At 21.8% G+C, this 23,574-nt stretch overlaps 1 protein-coding gene and 1 non-coding gene across 2 annotated transcripts; both read right to left on the reverse strand.

The window, feature by feature from the left end:
- Positions 1-1,075: 1,075 nt before the first annotated feature.
- Positions 1,076-1,146, reverse strand: Trnag-gcc. The gene has a single exon. It is a non-coding gene; the product is annotated as a tRNA-Gly (tRNA).
- Positions 1,147-5,744: 4,598 nt separating this feature from the next.
- LOC122851452 lies at positions 5,745-21,813 on the reverse strand. The gene is made up of 3 exons (XM_044150677.1): positions 19,739-21,813; positions 19,109-19,439; positions 5,745-9,077 (listed from the first exon to the last, which is right to left on the reverse strand). The coding sequence occupies exons 1-3, from the start codon at positions 20,265-20,267 to the stop codon at positions 8,990-8,992; spliced, it is 948 nt and encodes a 315-aa protein (XP_044006612.1). The 5' UTR covers positions 20,268-21,813; the 3' UTR covers positions 5,745-8,989.
- Between the last annotated feature and the right edge of the window lie 1,761 nt (positions 21,814-23,574).

Raw genomic sequence — 23,574 nt, forward strand, 5'->3', positions numbered from 1 at the left:
GCATAATACACGAATGAATTTTTTTTTTTTTTTTACATTACATATCTTAATAATTAATTTTTTTTAAATGACAATGTTACACATTAATATGTTGATAAAAATATGAATAATATTAAAATAAATACAAAAATGTTTAAGCTCAACTCAAAATAACAAAAAAACTATAATTTATACAAATTTTTTAAAATGAATTACATTGTTAAAATTAATAAATAAATTTATTACATTTAATCAGCATATATAGAAAAAATAATTGGTTTAATTTATGCAATGGCAAAGTTCCAAAATACTTATCAAATATAAATTAATTCTTATATACAAATCATAAAAGTTCAAAAATGATTAATAAATGAAATAAATAAAAAAGAGTAAAGTTATAAATTAGAAAACACCAAGTTATCTAAAAACTGTTTAGTTAATAATACCACTAAAAATAAAATATATACAGTTATTTGATCTTGATAATTATTTCAACTTCAATTAGTGTTTCTTAACAAATGAACAATAACAAAAAAAATAAAATAAAAGTAATAATAAAAAAAAAAGATAAAAAAGTATATTCTGCAATTTTGCAAAAATGATTTCAGTTGTAATGGAACTGTATGTATTCGATTGGGTACACAATAATGCAAGATAGGAAAGAGGATTCCTAATACCACATAGCAAAACCCTTTTGGCTGTGTATATCAGCCATTACCGGGTTTTATATATATATACATACAAAGTTGAACCTCAATATAACCCAACACAAGTACATGTGATATCCCTCACTTTGTTATACATATACATATGAACCTCATATTGTTATATTTTACCTCATCAAGATAACATACACGTACTGTATATATATAAATGGGTGAGCCCTTTCAACGGATTTAACGTTCATATTGACTAAAATGAAACAGGCCAACAGACAGTCTGATTAACTATACCATGATTTATGAAATATATTTTGAATTACTGTATTTTGTGTATGATATTGTTATTGTCAAAGATCAATATTAAAAAAACAAAAATTATTATTATTATATTGAGCTGAATTTGAAGTAGAAATAGCAAAAATATATGATATCGATGCATCGGCCGGGAATCGAACCCGGGTCGCCCGCGTGGCAGGCGAGCATTCTACCACTGAACCACCGATGCTTCTTATTGGTTGGCTAGAAAAAATCTAATTCTAATTCTAACATTGCGAAAAATTCAGTATTATTTTTATTTTTCTTTTGGAGCAATATTGTATTTGAAATATCATCAATTTGCTTGACAATTTAAATAAATAAATTTAAAATTAAAATTTTTTTTTATTTTTTTTTCAAATTTATTCATGTATTTTAGTTGTATTTTATTTATGAGTTTATATTTGTGGATGTTATATTTTTTGATAAACTTTTTAATAAGAATAAAACATTAATTAAAGCTGATTTTAATGTAAAATATTATTTTTTCCTTGAATGAGTGTTTACTATGTAAACATTTTAATGAAAAGTACTCAAAATACTGACGATTATTATTATAAATTAATTAACTCAAAGGATAATTTGTTAGTTAATAAATAATAAAAAAAAATGAATAATAAAACTAAAATATGAAGTTGCTTTGTATAAAAAGTAATATCAAAGTACAAATATCGGTCTCTACTTGCCTAGTGATAAGGGTCAGCGTCTGTCGAGCCAGAACGAGGTCAAAGTTGTTCGCAATCTGACGATATAGACTTATTTTCTGCTTCAAATAACAGTCAAAAATCATCATGCCTCATACCTGTTTCACCAAGTTGACTCGTTCTCAGTAAAACTGCCAGAAAATATATGGAAAAAAATACAGAAAAAAGAGCATGAAAAATAAACATAAAAGTCTAAAAACTATATGTTAAAAAAATTAAACGAAAAAATCATTAAAAATGAATGAAGGATTGAGCAAATAAGGAAGTATTTTTAGGGGTGAGTGATCTATACCACTTGCGGTGATTTCACATGATAGTGTATATCTTTTTTAATTTTTTTTTTTTATTTTACTACTTATGTCGGACTTGACTTAAAAGCATTTTACTAATTTTTACCTTAACAATAATTTTTTTTCCCTAATTTGATAAAATATTATGATAATTTTTATAAAAGCATAATTTAAAATTTTTTTTTGCATTATTTAAATTTAATATCCAATTTTAATAAATTTTAAAAGTTATATAAAATATATTTTTTATATACAATATTTAAAATTAAGTAATAAATTATCTGGCAAATATTTAGGAGAAAATAAAAAATAATAAAATTAATATATATATAATAAGATAAGGAAAAAATTTAATTTCAATAGAAGCTGATAAACGTCATGAATGTAAAAAAGAGATAAAAAATTTATTCAAAATTTTTATCAACGTTCACAAACATGGCAACATGTGTCTGTGTGTAGTTTGGGTCATGTAACTGACTAGATGGAAAAATAAATTAAAAAAAGAAAATCTAATAAAAGTGGAAAAAAAAAAATATATAAAATTGAAAAGAAAAATATGTCATTCGTAATAACAAGATAGACTAGTGACTTCACAGTTTGTGATTAGGTTCATCTCCAAAATGCAATGACAGTACAATGAAATGTCAGAGTTGGTAGACATTTCAAGCGTGAAAAATAGAGCAAGTCAGATAATATATATCATCTTGTCTGACTTTGTGAGTAGATAACACGATATAAATTTATTTAAAAGAAAATATAAAATAATCCATCATTTTAAATCAAATGAATAATAAACTTCCGAGCTTTATTTAAACTTAAAATTATAATTTAGAAAAAAAATATGTATTTTGGTAAAATTTTAAACTTGAACTATTTAGGGGAAAAAAATTGAAAATAATTTGTTTTTTTGACTATTTATTTGCGTTAAGAGAAAATGAAAAAAAAAAAATTTATGTCTTTAGAATATTGACAAAAGTAGGATTGAAGGACGACGAAAGGAGGTGAGAAAGTTTGTGAAGTAACCATGGAAACGATGAGAGGGATGCAATGTGCATTCACATTATCATCTAAAGCAAATAAAAGTTATAAAAAAGAGAAACAGGATAAAAAAAAAAAATAAGGTTTCAGAGATTGAGGGGGAATAATATAAAAACAGAGGATTTGGCGACGAATTGAAACGGATGGACCAACGGATGGAAAAATAAAAGGAAGTGAGTATTTGAAGTGGAGACTAAGAAGTTTACTCGTTCGTCCACACAGTAAAACGACATAATCTCCGTTTGGGTTAGATATTGTCGGGTGGCTGTACTCACTGTGCTTCCGATCAATCCCTTCAAGGACTTTATCTCTCCGTTTCAACCACAATTTTTACTTGTTTTTCTTCATTTCCTTTTTTTTAATATAAATCAAGTTAGATAAAAATAAAGATAAAATATATAATAAGAAATTAACTTATATAGTTTAAAATAAAAATAGAACAATTTTATATCGCTGCTCTTCACAGCACCTGTGAGGAGCGAAGTAGTATAGACAAAATCATTTGATGAAAAAAAATCTAAAGGACCAAAGCCGATTCCCTTTGGTATTGGAAAATTTTATAATGAAAATTTTTTTTAATTAATAAACAAATTGAAATTGATAATAATAACATAAATTAAAATGAAATATATCCATCAAAAGCTTGAAATTAAATTACAAAAAAATAAATTAAAAAAAAGGTGAATCGGTATAAGCAATACGTAATAAAAAAAAAAAAAATTCCTTTTGCAATGATAGAATTACCTTTTTCACTGGAAAATTTGCAAAATAATAAATAAATAAAAAAAAAAAAAGAAAAAAATAGGTCGTATATACATATATTTACTGTAAAAAAGAAATAGTGTAAAAATATTTATATAAAAATGAAAAAAAAATAATATTTCACCTTCTTTGTAATGCAATAATAATAAAAAGAAAAAATATTTTTTCTTTGATAAAAAAGAAAAATTTGCATAAATGCAAATAAAAAATGAAAAACAATTTTTTTTTTTTTATTTAAAGTACAACAATTCAAAAAGATAATATAAATGCTGTTGAAATATTAAAAAATAAAATAAATAAATATAAATAAAAGATAAAAAAAATAAATAAAACAGGTAAGCATATTTATGTTGTACCGCACCCAAAACATACCCCCGACAATGGAGACACACCCTTGAAAAAAAAAAAAAAAATATATAGAAAAGACGTCAAGTGGAATAAATTTACATCAATGGAAAAAGTCTTTTAAATTCAGATTACAAATCTTGATTTATTGTATCAAGTAATGGTAAAAGGAAATGAAAATAGAAAAAAAAAAAATTATTATTATATTATTGATTGTTTTTTTTAAAAAAAACTATTATATCACTTTTTTATTTATTTTTTTTAACTTTGGTAAGTCCTACTATTTTTTTAATATTTTTTTATATTATCAACAATAATATCTATATCAATGGCATCATTAAAATTAACACAATATTATGTCTGTTGTATCGGCGAGTATCAATAGATTCTAGTTTTAAAATAAAAATAAAATTATAATATCCATTTTCAACTGTATACAATTATTACCATGATTATATTTTTTTTTTTTAATAATTATTTTTGACAATTCCATACCATACGGTGTATACACATAATTTTGTTTATATATTTTTTTATTTTTTTTCTAAGCATTAGCAACTCATGAAGCACACTTGGTTTTTATTTTTATTTTTTGTCAATTTACTTTAATGACTGTGTTGCAATTAATTGTTGTAACTAAAAATTTTAAAATTTTTAAAACAAAAATATCTTGTTTAATGTTTATAAACAATTTTAAAATTAAAAAATTATAAATAAATATGCTAAGCAGAGACAATTTTATTAACTTTCTAAATTACGAGATGAAAATAATTTTATTTATTTATTTTTGATTGTATATAATTTTGTTTAATTATATAGAATATAATAAATAAAAATAATCATCTCGTAATTTTTGGTGAAAATCATTGAAAAAAAATTAATTAAATTAGTTTTAAAATTAAAAATAAATACTATTCATTTAGACCAGCTAAATGTTGCTAAATTCTAACTTAAAATTTTTTAATTTCTTAATTTTATTTTTTTATTAATGTTTATGTTTATATTATCAATTTATTTTATTAAGCTAGTGATTAACTTTTTAACCATTATTATTTATTAAGTCAATTATCATTTCGATTATCAGCATTAATTTTTTTTATTTTATTTATTTTTATTCGTTGTAGTATCATAACTATTTTTTAAAATTATTATTTCTTTTTTTATTTCTCGATTTTGTTACGCATTATGTTTTCGTTATCATCTAACAATTATCATCTAATCAATTATATTCTAAAATGTTTATATATTTATTTTCATTTTATTATTTATCGTCATCACACGTATGACATGTCAATACTCTGTCAAAATATTGAATAATCATGTCAACTAATATTAATTGAGTATATTTTTTCATTATCAATATTTATCATTTCCATTTTGTATAAGATTATAATTTTTAATTATCATTTTGATTCACTGATTTTCATGTGGAAGTTGCTTGTTTAATTATTGTATAAAATTATTAACAATATTATGTTTTTTAATTAATTTAAAATGCCACTTATTTTGTTCATTAAAATCTTTATATAATATTTTTTATATTAAACACTGTTTATCTATTTATTTTTAATGTGATTTTTTAGTACATGTATTTTATATATTTTTTTTAATTAAAACACACTCGCATAAAAAAAAAAAAAAGCTTTGTTTTCCATCGAATTTTAAATGAGAAACTATCTACATTTATTTTTTATAATTATTATTTTAATATTTAAAACTTTTTTTGTCTTTTTTTAAATATAGCTTTTGGTTATCGTGGTGGAATTGATTGAATTTTGATTGGCTGTGGTGCACAAATATTTAGCATTATATATATAGAATTTTTTTTTTTTTTAAACTTGACTTGTTTCAAAAGCCATGGCAGTAATTTTAATAATACGTGATTGGTGGTATCGTTGTGAATATTTTTTAAAATATTTATTTAATATTATTTTATGAATATAAACATCGAGCATTGACAAAGTATTAGGTCCATTTGACATTCAGCGAAGCGTATATGAAATAAATGAAAAATTTAAAACTCATAATTTAAATCGATAGAAAAATAATTATTTATTCATATTGGTTTCGACGATATTCAAAATAAGCTAATTTAATTATCACAAAAATCATGAAATATTAGAAAAATTATAATGAATATTTTTCGGCAAATAAATAACAATGGAAATTGATTTATCGATTTTTATTTTTTTCTCCACAAATGCCAAATTATTATAACACGAAAAAGAAATGAAAAAAAAAAAATTGCTTAGACCACTGAAAATTTACTCACTTGATATGACATTGTATGATCCTTGCAAATTGGTTGAATGTCACCAAATATAATTTTAGCTTGAATAACCTTTTTTTTATTTTTCATCTCATCTATCAAAATTTTTGCAATATCTCATTCTCGAGAACTACCTGTCACTAAAAAGCCCAATAATTTACTTTTATGTCAAACTAATAACTGCACATGGTAACTGAAAATTGTGGCTTTATAAAAATGATAAATCACTCGACCTATATATGTAACAAGTATAAATAAAAAATAAAATAAATCAACTTTTTTTTTTTTTATATAATTATTTTAAAGATAAACTAAATATAGTTGATTTGTTTATTTATTTTTCACATCATAAAATCATTTATTTGCTCACTCGTATTATTTTGCGATCAACGCTTAATTTTATTTTTATTTTTTAAATATATTATTTAACTTTTGCGCTATTAATACTGCCTTACTGTAACGATATGGAGCATTTTTTTAAACATTATTTATCATTAATTTATGTTATTCAAATTATTTTTTTTTTCATCGTTCAATAAACCTGTCATTCTCGATAATTAATGAAAACAAAATATAAAAATTTAATTGGTTACTGGAGCAAAATAAAAACAATATCAATCGATTGGAATTAATTTTTTTTATAAATTTTTATAAAATTATTAATAAAATTAAAAAAGAAGAAAATATTTTCTATTTTTTTTTATCAAATCTATAATATTGTTAAGTTTTTAAATAAATTACACTCGAACTAACGAACTTTAAGAAAATATTTATAATAAAATTTATTATAAATGATTTAAAATACTAAAAAAATATATTATTTATAAATTAAAGTTTTGATTTATATTTTAATAAAAGCTCGACATTTACTCTGGCACGATATGTTATATTTTATTATGTAAATATTTTATGAGATTTTTTTTCAATCGATTTTACATTTATATATGTTATTTTATATTAAAAAAAGAAATGAATTGAAAAATTATTCAGTAATAAAATTAATGAATAATAAAATAGATGATTAATAAAATAATAATCAAAGTGAAAAAAAAAAATTTATTTCCTTTACCATATAACTTGCCAACTGAGTTTATTTTATTTTTATATTTTTACTCTTTACTTGTCCTTTAACATTATCCTAAATTTTTATAGTTTGAATTTTTATTATACCTTTTTTTCATCATCATTTTTTTTAACACGAATCCATTTCGCGGTGGTCGATTTGTGGTTTGGCAAACTTCCAGTTTTACCTGCTATATACTAAATGTATATAACAAATTTTTACCTCGACCCGAGTTTGATGATCTGACACAAATAAAAATAATAATAAAATCGTATTAATACATATTTTTTTTTAAATTGATGCAAGTTATTAAAAAAAAAAATAAAAAAAAATACCAATATATTCTAGAATCTATATTTTTTAATCAATTTATAATTACAATTTTTTCAAATAAATCAATTTATGTAAAAATATTATGAATAATTTTTAAATTCAATTTTCGATTATACAATTTTTTTATGCCTTATAAAATTTAAATAATATAAAAAAATAGGGACAATTAATCCAGTAACCAATTAACTCGAGTATTACAAAATAATAATTTATAAATAAATAAAAATTGACTCGTAACAATGGTCATATACTAAAAGTGATAAAACCTTTTCATATCTGTTATCAAGCCCTAGCATTGACCTTCATGAAATTTCATTGCAGTAAAAGATAAAATATATTTTATTTATTTATCTAAGATATAATTTATCTTCTAACAAGTATCAATAAACATATTTCATAAAATACTTTACATCTTAATTAATATACCATAACATAAAATTATATCAACCCTAAATTTCATTATCATATAGTAAACATAATATTCACAAATATTATGACAATGAACACCCACATAATAATATCATTATCAATAATCATTATGCATTAATGATAAACCAATTTGTAGGATGCTTTTATTGATAACAAAATCAGCTGAAATGTCAATGCCTTTTGAACAATTAAGCTTTGATGATGACCCTGGAAACCGAGATCATATATTTACTCATTTATACACACGTCAATTATTATATCAACACAATTTATGTCAATCATTAACATCTAATTTAATGTTTATTTCTAATCGTTATAATTGAACAAAATTAAAATAAAAAAAATAAATAAACACTGTTTTTTTTTTATTTTTATATAATCAATTTTTTCAACACTTAAATTTTTAATTCACTAATTTTTTAATTATAAACTTGAAGATTATTATTACACTGTCACTTATATTTTATTATTATTATTTTTTGTCACTGTGAATTTTTTTTTTTTTATATGAGCAATAACAATCACGAGATTACTTTATTTATGTGATAATTAAATTGTTAATTTTTAAGTTTGTTTATTTGTTTATTTAATTGTTTTCATTTCAATTGTTGAGAAGTTGAAAGTGATGCACTGGATATATTGCATAATGGTTAAATAAAAATTGATTTTTTATTATTTTTGTTTATTTTAGTTGTTGATATTTTATTATAATTCAACTGGCAATATTGGTTAAAATATTATGTATTTTACAAATCCGACTGAGATGTTGCCAGAGTACTCTCAGCCGTTTCCTCCCTTCGTCATAATGGTCTTGTCACTTCGCCACATTCACAATGTACTGAATGTGAATGTCCTCTTCTGTCAACTCTATTGCTTATTGAGTGATCACTAAAATCAAATTAAAAACCATCAATTATCCATCAATAAATAATCATCTCAATTGTCTACTATAAAATTAATTTATATATTTTTTTATAATATTAATCATTGTTGGTATTAGAAAATTCAAAAAAAAAAAAAACAAGAATGCAAATATACAATTTAATTTATGGAGATAATTAGTTTACTTAGACTAATGAAATTACACAAATTATTTGGTTTAATTGTGTAACAAGTATTACGACTGTTTTAAGTTGCATGTTTTAGAAAAAAAATGCAATTTTACTTAGTATTTAAATTTCCAGAAAATTTTCAAGTACATATATCATTTTAATACTCTCAGATATTCTTCAGCACACACAATAGCATCAGAGTATATTAATATTTAAATTTTAAAATTACAAAAATCATCTTAATAAATAATATTATATCTTATTTTAAAAATAAATTATAACTCCGCGTTGAAATTAAATATAAATGAAATAAAAAAAATTCTTTTCATCAAATATTTTCATTTCATTGTGGTTTTTTTTTTTTTTTTTTTTTTTTTTGTAATATAATTTATCAACAATTTTTTATATTCATTCATTAAAAAAAAAAATCTGTTTTTTATTTTTTAAGATTTTATTAACTGGAGCACAAAATAATTGTTCATTCGGATAAAAAAAAATACAATAAAATAAATAAAATAAAGATGAATAATTATAAAATATGAAAAAAAGTTTTAGCAGTATAAATTTTTAACAATGAATAATAATAAAAATAATTTTCAAACAGATGTATGTAAAGTTTTTTATGAAGAAAATATAAGAGAAAACATGTTTGCAACGTGGCTTTGACAAATGACACGATTCGTCCATTTGACTGATGGAAATGTCGCATTATCACGTAACTTCCAAGAATTTTTCCGCAAACTATGAGTAAATAAAGATAAAAACAAAATATAATACTGTATGTTTATGGAAAATCAATCCACCGAGGTCAGTCAAAATTTACCTCAGTAAATCATCATTTTTCAAGCACAAAAAAAAAACACAAATAGTCATAAAACTTTACAATAAAAAAAAAAAAGAAATTATATATTTTTACATTTTCGTATTCCAACATAAGGTGATATTTTACAATGTCATCCAAATAAAATGAATAATTCAAGTAATTTTTTTTATATATTTATCCATAAATTTTTTTCTTCTATCCATAAATCAAAAGCTCGTTGTTTTTTTCTCTCTCTATCGTTTCTTTTATTTGAAAATCTTTTGATAATAATAAATATATGCCTCAATTAATATATAAATTGTTATTTACTAAACGTAAATTTCATCCTCTACAGGTTAATAATTCAACATGAAAATACCTGATAAAATCACAAAGCTAAAAACATGTTTTTATTTTGGCAAACATCCCAAGCTTGCAATTTCGATATATATAAACACAATAACAGAATAAAATGATTATTAAATTTAAAATATGTCGACAGATATTTTATTATTTTTAAAAACCTTTAAACCAAAATTATTTGATACATTTATGATAAAATATATAAATAATGAATTTAAAATAATAAAATAATACTGTTGCCATAAAATAAAAGTGGCATTTTATGTAAAAGGTAAAATACCCCATAAAGATATCATTGAATTATTAATAGACCATCACTTGAGACATAAGAGAATTACTACGAGAATAAACTTCTGCTGAATTACAAGCATGAAAAACCAGTTGAAATTCTAATGTACTGTTAAATCATGCACTTTTTTTTTTTCCTCAGGTTATCTTGAATATTATTTATGCTCACATACTGGTTGTTCATTCAATAAAAAATTTTAACCTTGTATAAAAATTTATAATATAATAAATATATAATCAATAATTGAAAAAATAATAATTGAATTGTTCAATTGACAATGTATAATATTTATTAAGTATTATAAGTGAGAAGATCAATACACTATGATTTAATAATGAAAAAAGAGATATAATCTATATATATAGAATATATATATGTATGAGGACACATACATGATAAACGTATAATAATAAAATTTTAATGATATAACATGACATATATGAATAATAATATATAAATGAATTAGACAAATTTATTTATCATAAAAAATTATATTTAAAATTGATTCAATAAAACTAAAAAAAGTAGATATTATGAATTAATTATAAATATCAGAGAAACAAATTTAAAATATATTAAAATCAAATATTATATAATATTTATAGAATAAATATAGTGTATATATAAAAATATAATGAATAATAGTAAAATTGAAAAATAATATTTATATATATAAAATTTGATATATAATATTAAGAATAGCATATAATTATTAAAAAACAAGACACATGATCATATTTAAGCACAATGAGGTACAAACTTGTTCATCACGAAATTATATATCACTCCACTTGGATATGTGTTAAAACTTAGTGTCATATTGAACAATACTGTATTATTAAAGTTTTCTCATTAGACAAATTTATTTTCATAATAAAAGTTTATTTTTATTATCCCTAATTGTTGAATGATATTTATTAAAAATTAAAATTAATAAATTAGTATAATATATAAATAAATTTGTGAATATAAAATAGTAAAATTATTCAACAAAAAGTATTGAAAATAAATAAAAATAAAATTTGCATATTAGTAAATTCCATTACGAAAATGAAAAAATATTTATATCAATAATATATTGTTATATTTTATGGGTCAAAAGATAATATATGTGAAAAAATATTTTACCAAAATAACAATGTAAAATTTATATAGAAAAAAAAAATTATAAAAAATATATATTGTCGAACAGTTGTGTCGTTTACAATTGACATAAAGAAAGCAGAAAAAAAATAGCTAAAAATTCAGAAATAATGTGGGAAAAAAAATGACAATGGAAAATATATTCATCATACCACAAGCATTTTATTTTTGTAAATTCTCACACAGACTAAACTATTTTTTTAGTCGTCGTTATTTTGATAAAAATACAGTAAAATTAAAAAACAAAAAAAAAAAAAAAAATGTCGTTTTTTATTTTCATTTATTTTATTTTTTTTACTATGCTCAGAACTAATTTAGGAGAGTTGTGTTATTACCATTCTTTTGTGGCATTGGTAAACTACAGTATTGATTTAAGAAAAAAAAAAAAAAAAAATACGAGTCAATAAAGAAAAAGCTCATTAAAAAAAAAAAAAAAAAAAAACGATTATTGATGCATAAACAAAATGCGTCAAATTTATAAAGTATAAAAAAAGTAAAAAATTAGGAAATATAAATTTAAAGAAGATGTATAAATATTTTTTTTATAAAAGTTGATTTTCAGTCAAATTTTAAAGTTTTTCTTAGTTTAGGGAAATTCAAATTGGATTTAATGCAAAATTTATTTACATAATTTATTTCAGCGACAATCAAATGCAAATTTTAAGGTGATATTATTTTTCTTTGTAAAAACCGACAGATTATAATAATTTTAAATTATTTTTTTTACCTTTATTAAAAAAAATACTCCAATTATCTCCCTTTTTTTTTTGAGAATAAATTTTTAATAACAGTTATTATATTTATTATTTGGAATTAAAAATAATTTAATTATACTGATAAATGATTGTTAAAATTAGATGTCTCATTAGTTACAAAATTGTTCAATACAAAAATGTTCAATATTAAATTTCATAAAACTAATAATAATTTTCAATCATCAAGAGAAGGAAATTAATTTTCATCAGCATATTTGAAACAATTAATTTTATTTGATTCTGTTTTCAATTTTATCTCGTCAACGTTTAAATATTTATCATTAAATTTGAAAAAAAACAACTAAAAATATACTGTAGTAATTTATTTTAGAAATTGTTTTTTTCTCATTTTTTTTTTCTCTTTTACCTGCAGTGATATTACGTCAAGATTGTGACAAAATAATAGAGACAATGGGTGCCAACCTTTTATACTTAAAATAAAGGTAAAAAAAAAACAAAAAGAAAAAGAAAAAATAGGTTGAGACAGAATGAAGCCAGGTTGAAAATTTTTAGTGGAAACGACAAGACACAATCACTGAAATCGAACGATTATTTTTATTTTATATTATCTTCATGTTTTCACATTTATTCATGCTTATTTTTTGACCTATTTTCATCGATAACATAACCAACCATTGAGAATTATGTAATACTTTATGAAACATCTCACAGGAATTGCATAATTTTCACGTACAACTTTAACAATATACATGCATTGTCTCAAGTGACTTTTCCAATAACAAAATGACGAAATTATCTAATTAGTTTTTACTTGAAAATAATTATTCCTACAAACATTTACAATTGAATTATTAAGTTAAAAATTATTCTAACTTTTTAAAAATATAAAAAAAATACTAATTAAAATTAATCGAACAATTTTTTAAATATATTCAAGTATGCAACTTATGCAAAACTCCAGTGGGAAAAAATAATAATAAAGCATTCTCAAACTGAACTAAAAAAATAAAAAAAAACACTATAAATAATTTCTGAATAGTTTTATCTAAATTTATAAACTCAAACTTTTTAATTTTATTTAAAAAATTATATACTCAATAATTATATCAATAAGCTTTTTGTATTGAAATTTAAACAATTCATATTTCACGAAAAAATTTAAGTAGTTTGAAAAATTTTCAATTGTGCTTTGGACATAATCCAAGAAACTTTTCAAGCTCAAAAGTGAAAATAAAATTTATTTATTTATTTTTAAATATACTTGAAGCTTTGACAATAGTTAAAAATAAAAATTAGAATTAGAAATTTTAAAAAAAATATAATAAAAGCATTGTTTTTTATAATAAAAAAATAATATGTATTTTTATTTTTTTTTTAATTTATTGATAATAATACACAATGACATAAAGTACCACAATTTATTTGGATGTAGACATTGACCGCATTTTCATTGATTAAAAATAAAAAAAATAAAAAAATAACCACACGTTACATTTTCAAGTTTTTCATAGCAATTATTTGTGTAGAGCCATTTTTATATATTTTTTTTTCATTGTAAATTTTTTTTATACTGTAATACAAGAACATTTTATGTAGCTCGAGTAAAAAAGTAAAAAAAAGAAATTTCATAAAAATAAAATTAAACTAGATATTGTCAAGTTCAGGGCTCATATTTAATTATTCAGGTCACACGAGCGTGTCGTCTCCAGTTCTAAGCACTTTGCATATAAGCACTCTTTAACGTGAAATATGACGGCCTTTGTACAATAATATAAAATATAAATATGCTCAAGCGTTGAGTGAACTGTTTTAATAAAACCCGAATAATTATTAAAACTCAAAGAATCATATTAAGAAAAATAATTTACCAATTTATTAAAAAAAATATTGCAATCAGCAATAAATACAAGTAACATATGTTGATAAATCATTTCTCGTATTTAAATTATTAATAATTGTTAAAATATTATAATAATCAGAATATATTAATTTTTTTTGTTTTAATTTAAAAATAAAATTAATAGCTGTGTAATAATAATGAAAAAAATTTATTCAAACTTTTTTTTTTTTTATTTCTCATTAAAGTTTGAATAGTTCTTTTATTTTTGTACATTCCAATTTTAACATTGAAATGAAAAAAAAAATAAAAATTGCATAAACTTTATTTCATTTTAAAAAAATTTGAAAGTATTTAAAATATTTTTTCTTTTTTTTTCATTTTTTTAATAAAACATAGGTATTGTTATTTAAACTTTTTACTATAATTGAGTTTAAAAAAATAAAAGAAATCGATAATTTTATAAACTTACTATTGGCAAGTTTTTGTTTTCTTTTTTTTTTTTTTGAGAAATATCTATCTGATATTAGATAAATTTTTAAATTTGATTTCATGTTTCGTTATAGCGTGACGTAAAAAGGAGTGGCTGCAAAACTTTTAAATTTTTAACAAAAAAAAAACCTAATAAATGACAGATGCAATCATATATAGGAAAAAAAAATTATCAACAATGAATAAAAGAATAAAAAACAATTAATATTCAATGAATCTATTTGATTGATTCGATAGTGAACATCAAATAAAATGAAATTCCACTTGAGGTAAAAAATAATAAAAATAATAATTTATACATATAAAAATATGTTTTTTTATTTGTTTAAATATTTCACCAATATAAAATTGTTAAAAAAAAATTTAAACAAAATAAATTTCAGAGATTTTAATCTGTTTTAAAATGTTTTTTGAAAAAAAATTTATAAAAATAATATTATATAAAATTACACAAGAGTAAATTAATTTATTAATTTATTTATTGATTTATTTATTTATCTATTTATTTATTCTTTGAGTTTTTCTATTTATTGATTATTTATTTATTTATTTATTCACGTTTCATTCAATATTAAAATTACATATGCAATTATGCAGTAATAAAAAATATTCTCGTATTCATCCACCACGTAATTTTACAATTTAAATTTAATATCAACAATGTTGCATTAAATCAAAAACTCGATAAACATAGTCACCTGGTATCCTACTAAATTTACAAATATCAATTGATTTACTCATTTACAAATACCAGAATTGTTAGACTTAATTAAACGCATAAAAAATTTTAAAAATGAATAAAAATAAATAAATAATAAAAATTAATCAATTGAATATTCACGGAATGAAGAAATAGTTTCGTGTAATGAAACAATCAAAATCCAGTCTAATATCATTTGTCGCATTGAGTCACGCGAAATTCATTAAGGTCATTTTTATGAATCACTCTGTTCTATGCTCATTCTGTATATTGAAAAAAAAAAGGACAAATAAATGCTTATGCAAACGACGAAATGGATTTTTAAATTGACTATTTTTTGTTTGATAACAAAATAAAATTTACATCAAGTATTTTAATATTAAACCTTTTTAAATTAAGTTGCAAGTGAAATTCAATTTTCACATGTCGATAACAAGTTGAGGACAATATATTCGAAATGATTTGGGAGTTTGTATGACTTTCAAAATGTCATGAAAAGTCAAGTTTATATTATATCAAACGACAGACAACAGTGTGGATGTGATAAACAAGACAGTGCCCGTGAGATATATATACAAAGTTAATATACAAGTTATGTTCAAGATTATTAAATACAAAGTGAATATACGCTCTTGACAATAATACTACTTGAAACAAACAAGTCAAAACTTTATCGTCAATTTAAAATATACAATATGTTGTTTTGATTTTACAAAATTTAAAATCAATCATTTCATATTTGATAAATTAAAATTGTACTGTCAAACAATTCACCATATTGTAATGTAAAATTAATTATTCTTTTCAACTTGAATGAAAATATTTAAATTTAATAAACATTTAAATGACTTGTATATATTATTTTTAATTTCACTTCACGTATTTTTATTCTTCAATAAATTACCAAACTGGTATGAAAAAAATATTAAATATTAATTGCAAATTGTTCTCTTACTTTCAAACAAAAAAAAAAATGAAAATTCATACAAAGTTTCTTGTCAATTGAAAATTATAATTCAAGTAAAATACATAAATTTTTATTAAAATAGCTAATATTCATTTGATTAATATGATGTTAAATATTAAATTTGTAATTAAATTATTTGATATATTCCATAGCAATGAAATTACATGAATATGAAATATTTCTATAATCAAATATGAATTTACAGTTGACATTGATAAATGTTAATTTTGATATTTCTATGCTGTCTCATCAAAAATTTACATACTGCATCATGATAAATCATTGGAAAAAAAATGCATATTTTGTTCAAAGTTTGATCAATTTTTTTGTGATCAATAGATAAAGATAAAAATAAAAAAATAGTAAATTTAGTATGTATATAATAAAAAATTTAAAAAACCATGGAATACAATAAATGGTATAAAAAAAAAATTCACGCATCATTGAAGTAAGGAATTTTATTAAAATAAATTTTCGAAAATAATATAAATTTTACTATTGTATAGCAAGTGAATGAAAAATTTTTGTATAAAAATGTTATGTTGGTTGAATTTATGGATGACGAGGCGACACATGGACGCTGAAACAGGGTGAAAATGTAAAAAAAATAAAAAATAAAAAGCATTAGTTCAAATTCTCGAGTAAAAGTAGCGATAAAACGATCACTAGAGTGTTGGTAAGTCTCACTGGGTTTAATCCGCCCCTTTGATATACGAGTGTAAGACTTGGTATTCCTGACCTTACGATTTCTCACCTCGACCCCCATTTAAATTGCTGCATATCTATCACAATCTAGGTACATCCCACCTTACTCAAGTCATCATTCTTATATTAATCCAGCTTCAAATAATGCTACACAATTTTCAATTTTAAAAAATTTTATTTTTTTCTATTTGATCTAGTTATTTAAAAAAAAAAAAAAACACAAGAATGAAATAGGGTGGAAAAATAAAATAAGGGTAAATCCAACTCATCTGCTATTGACATATTTTTTTCAACAAACTTTTGATTTTAATTTAAAATTATTTATATTGAAATTTAAAAATATATACATACAATTGATAATTATTATTTTTTTCTCATTATCGGTTTTTTTTTTTTTAAATTAAAAAACTAATTATAATCACACTTGTGATAGATAATCATGAAAAATAAAATTAAAAAAAAAATCTCTCGTGAATTAAAATATCGTGAGATAAAAATAAAATCATATTGTTAAATAAAAAAAGAATTACCATTGAAATAAGGTAAAAAAAAGTAATCTAAATGAAAAAAAGAGAAATGAGAAATTAAATAGAGAGTGAAAATTCTAAAATAAAAAGTGTAAAATTTAAATTTTTTTTATAATGACAATTTAAATTTAAACAGATATATATTATTTTTTTTATTTCAACTATCTACAGGTTGTTATAATTTTTAAAATCATCATACACTCTCGTGTAAATACATAAAAAAAAAAAATAATAAAAACTATCAAGTGCCAAGTTATGTGTTGCCACGAGACTCGTTATTTTTATAATTTTTTTGACACTTGAATTTTTTATATTTGCACGAGAATATAAAAAGCATTGCACGTTAATAAAAAAATTATTATAAAAATATATATGTGTTTTTAAATATGTTGTTATAAAATTTATGAAAAGTAATTTCTGTGATTTTTTTTAGAATCACAAACTAAAGAAAAATAAAAAAAATATTCTTAATAAAAAGTAGTGAGTTTTTTGTTTTTTTTTTTTTTGATTTCATTTAAACATTATCAAAATAAAAATCGACAGGATTCGAAAACTCAATATAGACTTAAATCTGGATGGAGGTTATTCTCCAACTTGAAGTTACACACGCGATCAATTGACTTAGATGTATACCAGTTTAAATTCATGACTCGTACATTTTCTATCTTAAATTTTTTTGAAACAAACATTTCAACAATGTATTTTAAATTTATAAAGTATATATGAAATTTAGTATATACATGGTCGAGATATAACTGGAAGATTCGCTAAATGTTGGTTAAAGTTTAGTACCAGTATTCTCTACAAATTACCAACATTTACTTTATCAACTAAAACAATATAACCACTAATTAATCAAAATTACAGCTCTTAAAATTTTCCTTTTGTTATAGAAGTTCATGTTATTTTTCCATCATTACATATCCCATGAGTCTTAATTTTTTTCGAAATTAAGTAATTTGTATTATTGTTATATTAATTCGTTCTCTAAACTATACGTGTACAAAATATTCATCCAAAGAAATTATTATAATTTTTTTTTTGTTTTTTTATAGTCTCCAGTACTCAAGAGAATTATATAAAATTTCCAGAGCCAGAAGCTCTCTTGAGTCGTTAAAATCTAATATTGCAGCTTGCAGAATAAGTGAAAAAATATGTATAGAAAAAAGGAGCAATTTTAAAATTAAATAAAAAAAAAAGTTCAAAAAAAACATGAAATTAAAAAAGTCTTGATAAATTGCCAGACGTTAATTTTCAAACAGGTAAATTAGTAAAAATAAAAATGAATTAAATGTATATTTAAATATAAAATAAATTTTTATATACCTGAGATCATTCATTCTGGTTCTTCTCATTCCACGTGAATGATGTGGTGGTGGTGCTGCACATCTGCAGTCACAATGCATAACACAAAGTGCAACACTTGTTGCAAGTGTCACAACAAATGGTGCAGCAAAAAAATGCATTATTATTTCAACCATAGCTTCACGATTATAATTTGTCAACACAATACTACCATTAACACGACTATAATGACATGGAAATTTTGCTCCTTCAAAACCAAGATCACGTGTAAAATTTTCACAATCAATAAGTGGTGGATAACCACAACCTTTTATATTAACTTTAAGTATTGCTTCAATTTCACCAGGTGATTCTGTAACAAATAATTAAAATAAACTAATTAAATAAAATCAATACAAATGCAATTATCATAGTTCAACTAAAAACTAAAAAAAGCTTAACATAAAAAAGTTTAACATTTTATTCAATCAATTTAAAACAAAAAGAATTAAACTATAAAAAAATTTAAATTACAGCTAAGCTTGACTTGACATTGTAAAACAATTAAATTAACAGCAAAGCTGATTGATGAGAAAACTTTATTTAATTTTATTTTTGTTCATCTATATGACAATATTGATTGAAGAAAAAAAAAAAAAAAATTATACTAACCAGAATCAGTTGATGTAGCTAATGTCGTTGTCGTTGTCGTTGTAATTAATTTACTATTACTATCATTAATATTATTATTATTATAATTCCAATAAGATGAATCATTTAATGGTGTATATGTAACATAAATATGTGTACATTTATAAACATCACTTGTACAACCTTCTCTACATGAGCTCCATGTACAATTAAATATACCAACAATATCTTCACGTCTTATTGTTGTACATATAACTGGTTGTGGTGAAAAATCAGCAGCCAATGTACTTATTGCTGGATCAACATATAATGGTACCAAAAATAATAATGCAGCACCACCAGATGTTGCTACAAGTGCAAGTGCTGATGTTGCATAAAAATTAAACCGCTGACGGCATGTACGCCGTGGCGGACGGCGCCGCGAAGCGCCAAAACCGAGTTCCAACAGTTTGCGACGACGTGCTTCTTGTTCCTGTATTTCGTATTTCTGGGGATTTGACTGGCACTGGCTACCTGCGTCAAGCAGTAATTCTGAACTACTACCACGCATCAGACCAGTTTGTGAATCGTCTTCGTCGTCGCTCGAGGTGACGCCAGTCAATCCCTCAGGATCAAATTTATCAATTTTGATTAATTAATTTTTTTTTATTATTAATTAATTATTTTATTTTGAAAATTTTAATAAATATATTATTATTTTTATATTGGTCGTTGATAATAATGACGAATATTCAATAATCATTTCAAACTTTTTTCCTTTTTTTTATAACAGCTGGCTAGATGATGATGATGATGATGATGATGGATCAATTTATTTTTTTAATTTTTTTTTATTACTTTATTATGTTAGCTTTTGATGAATTTTCTTTAAAGGGATAAACCACTCTAGATTATTTTTATGCGTCCCAAGATACTGCTCGATCCAATAATCGCCTTTGGGTACGATCATTTTGTAGATCCCATGAGTACTCGTCGATTCGCGTTGATAAAATTATTACTAAAATTTTTGTACATACTGTTACTACATTGCACTTTAATGTTTCATCAATTTTTAGCATATGGCCTTGCTCCATTTTCATCATTTTTTTTTGCTACTGCTTATTACTATACTAGTCTATTATTTTTATATCATTTTGTCATGCCATTTGTTTATTTGATTTTTTTGGTAATTTTTTAGTCTAGATTTTTTATTGACTTGGATTTTTTATTTTGATCATTATATTTTTTCACATTTTTATTTTGATAGAGGTGACAATATTTTTTTTCAATTCATAACACTATGTATGTGGGTGTAATTAAAAAGTCGTTAATTCGTTTTTTTTTTTTTTTTTACTAATTTATAAACAATAAGTGTTTGAAGTTAGGGTTATTTGTTTTTTCTGTGACCACTTGTGGTTTTTTTTTTAGAGCTTGTAATGTGTTATCGTTTATTTGTATAACATTCAGTTTAACAAAATTTTCGCGCCTATTTGATTAACATTTTTTTAACATCACAAATATTTTTTTCCACTAAAATAATGTTGTTTTATTTATTAATAACAATTGTCATTTGTTTTTTACTTTTCTTTTTTTTTTTACTGAACCATTTTATTTGTCACTTTTGTAAACTGAAATTTTAATTATTTTTCTTTTATTCACATGTCGAATATTCATTTAAATTTCACCGGCTCTATCATTTTTTTTCAACTCAATTTAAAACTAAAAAAAAATTATAAAAAACACAAAAATAATAATAAAATTATAATGAAAAAAAAAAAATTACAAAAATAGAAAAATCATATATACTTTTGGTTTTTTTTTTAAATCTAATTTTTGATTTTTAAATTTCCATTAAATTTAAAAAAAATGAAAAATAATATTTTTTGTTTTTTTAATATATATTTTTGATTATTGAATTTATTTATTTTTTTGATTTTTAATGATTTAATTACTTTTAAATTACATAATTTATATATTTTGATTTTTTTTTTATACAAAAATTGAACGTAAAATTAATTTAATGTTAATCTTAGGCCTGTTGACAATGAAAAAAGGATTATATATGACTCGCAATGTCGTGTGTCATTTTTAGGCGGATCGCGAGTTAAAACGCGACTGGTTCACATTCTTGATATGAAGCTCGCGAATAGGGCGGGGTTCAAAGCGCGCCGGCGCCACTATTTACCACATATATATCCTCTTGTTTACGCGTCTCAACCTCACTTTTGTATATCTCCCAAGACCACCCCAGTATTATCATTTTTTAATTGCACACTATAATTGCGCCAATTTTTTTTTTTGTTTTTTTATTTTTCAACAATCATCTTCGCACTCTGCTTGCACTTGACTTTTTTCTTTTTTTTTTTTCTTTCATTTTTTATAACTAATTGTCACAATTTAATTGTTATTAACAATGTTTTAAATAAATGCATTAATTTAGTTTTTTTAAATTTAAAAAATTATATAAGTATTTTTTATTTCTACCAAACTTTATTATTTTTTCATTTGAAAATGTATTAAATTTTTTTTTATTAATAATTGAATTTCTTTTTTCTATTTTTAAATTTTAAACTTTTTTAAACTTTAAGTTTGAAGATATATTGATTAAAGTATGATTAAATTTAATATAAAAAAATAAGTTAGAAATTTTTAATATAAGTTAAAAATTTAAATAGATGATTTTGTAAATTTGAATAATAATATTTTATTATTTATCATATATATATTCACATGGTAGCTTCAATATATAAAATTTTTTTTTTCATACAAAACTCATTGGATTATCGATTTTAAAGTATTTAAGTCGCGGGTTTGAAAGTTTGCGCATTGCTGAGATAATCGATATTTGTGACATGTCACGTTATAACTTGAAAAGCTATAGCATATATATTGACCATGAAGTTTTTAACAAACTTTTAAATTTTAAAAAAATTTTATTTTTCATTTGAAGGCAATTTCAATATTCCTGTGAGACTCGACCTGGGGTTCTTCTTTTTTTTTAAATTTTTTTATTATCATTATTACTACTTGTTAAATTATTTATTGCTGAGTGAAGTTTTTTAATTTATATTTAGGAAAAATAATACTTTTATAATTATCTAAAAGTGGTCATTTATTATTTCTAGTTTTTTTGATAAATAATTGTTCCAAAAGTATAATAAACTTTTCTACGAAAATATATATATAGGAAAATAATAAAAAATTAATTATTATTAACAAAACAATAATTTAAATTTATTTGAATATAAAAAAAGTAAAAAATCAATTGTACACGCATTATCATTTTATAAATTAAAAAATTAAAATTTTCAAATTCATAAATTTACTATTTTACACTACGCTTTTTTAAAAAAAATAAAAAAATAATTTAAAATTATTAAAAAAAAGGCAACTGTAATTTCACATGTCGATAAAATAGAAAGCTCATTCCGGTAGTCAATAAAATAAAATAAAAAAAAAAAAAATGTGTCTACACGGTGATCATTTTATTAACAAAAAAATTTTTTAAACAATTCATACAAGCTTTAATTATTAATCGAAAAAAAAAAACAAAATAAAAAATTGATCAAACAAATAATTTCTCTATAAATAATAAATCAATATATTTTATTGTTGCCAAGTCACGTGACTGTTATTAAAGCGAGACAAAAGAGTCAAAAGCCAGTGAAAAAGAGAGAGAGAAAAAATAATATATTCAACAGCAGAACCGGAATAACCAGTGGCAGCCATAGACAACACTTGAATTCCACCAATCAGCTGACAGCCAACTTTCACGAGGTGAAATAAATTTCCCACAAAATCCCTTCGGACAATTTCGTTGCATTTCGTTGTGTCTTTTTTAATAAAAAAAAAGGGGGAGAATCCGGATTTTGCATCGC

The sequence above is a fragment of the Aphidius gifuensis genome, linkage group LG3 (genome assembly GCF_014905175.1).
Source record: "Aphidius gifuensis isolate YNYX2018 linkage group LG3, ASM1490517v1, whole genome shotgun sequence".
Classification (NCBI taxonomy): Eukaryota; Metazoa; Arthropoda; class Insecta; order Hymenoptera; family Braconidae; genus Aphidius; species Aphidius gifuensis.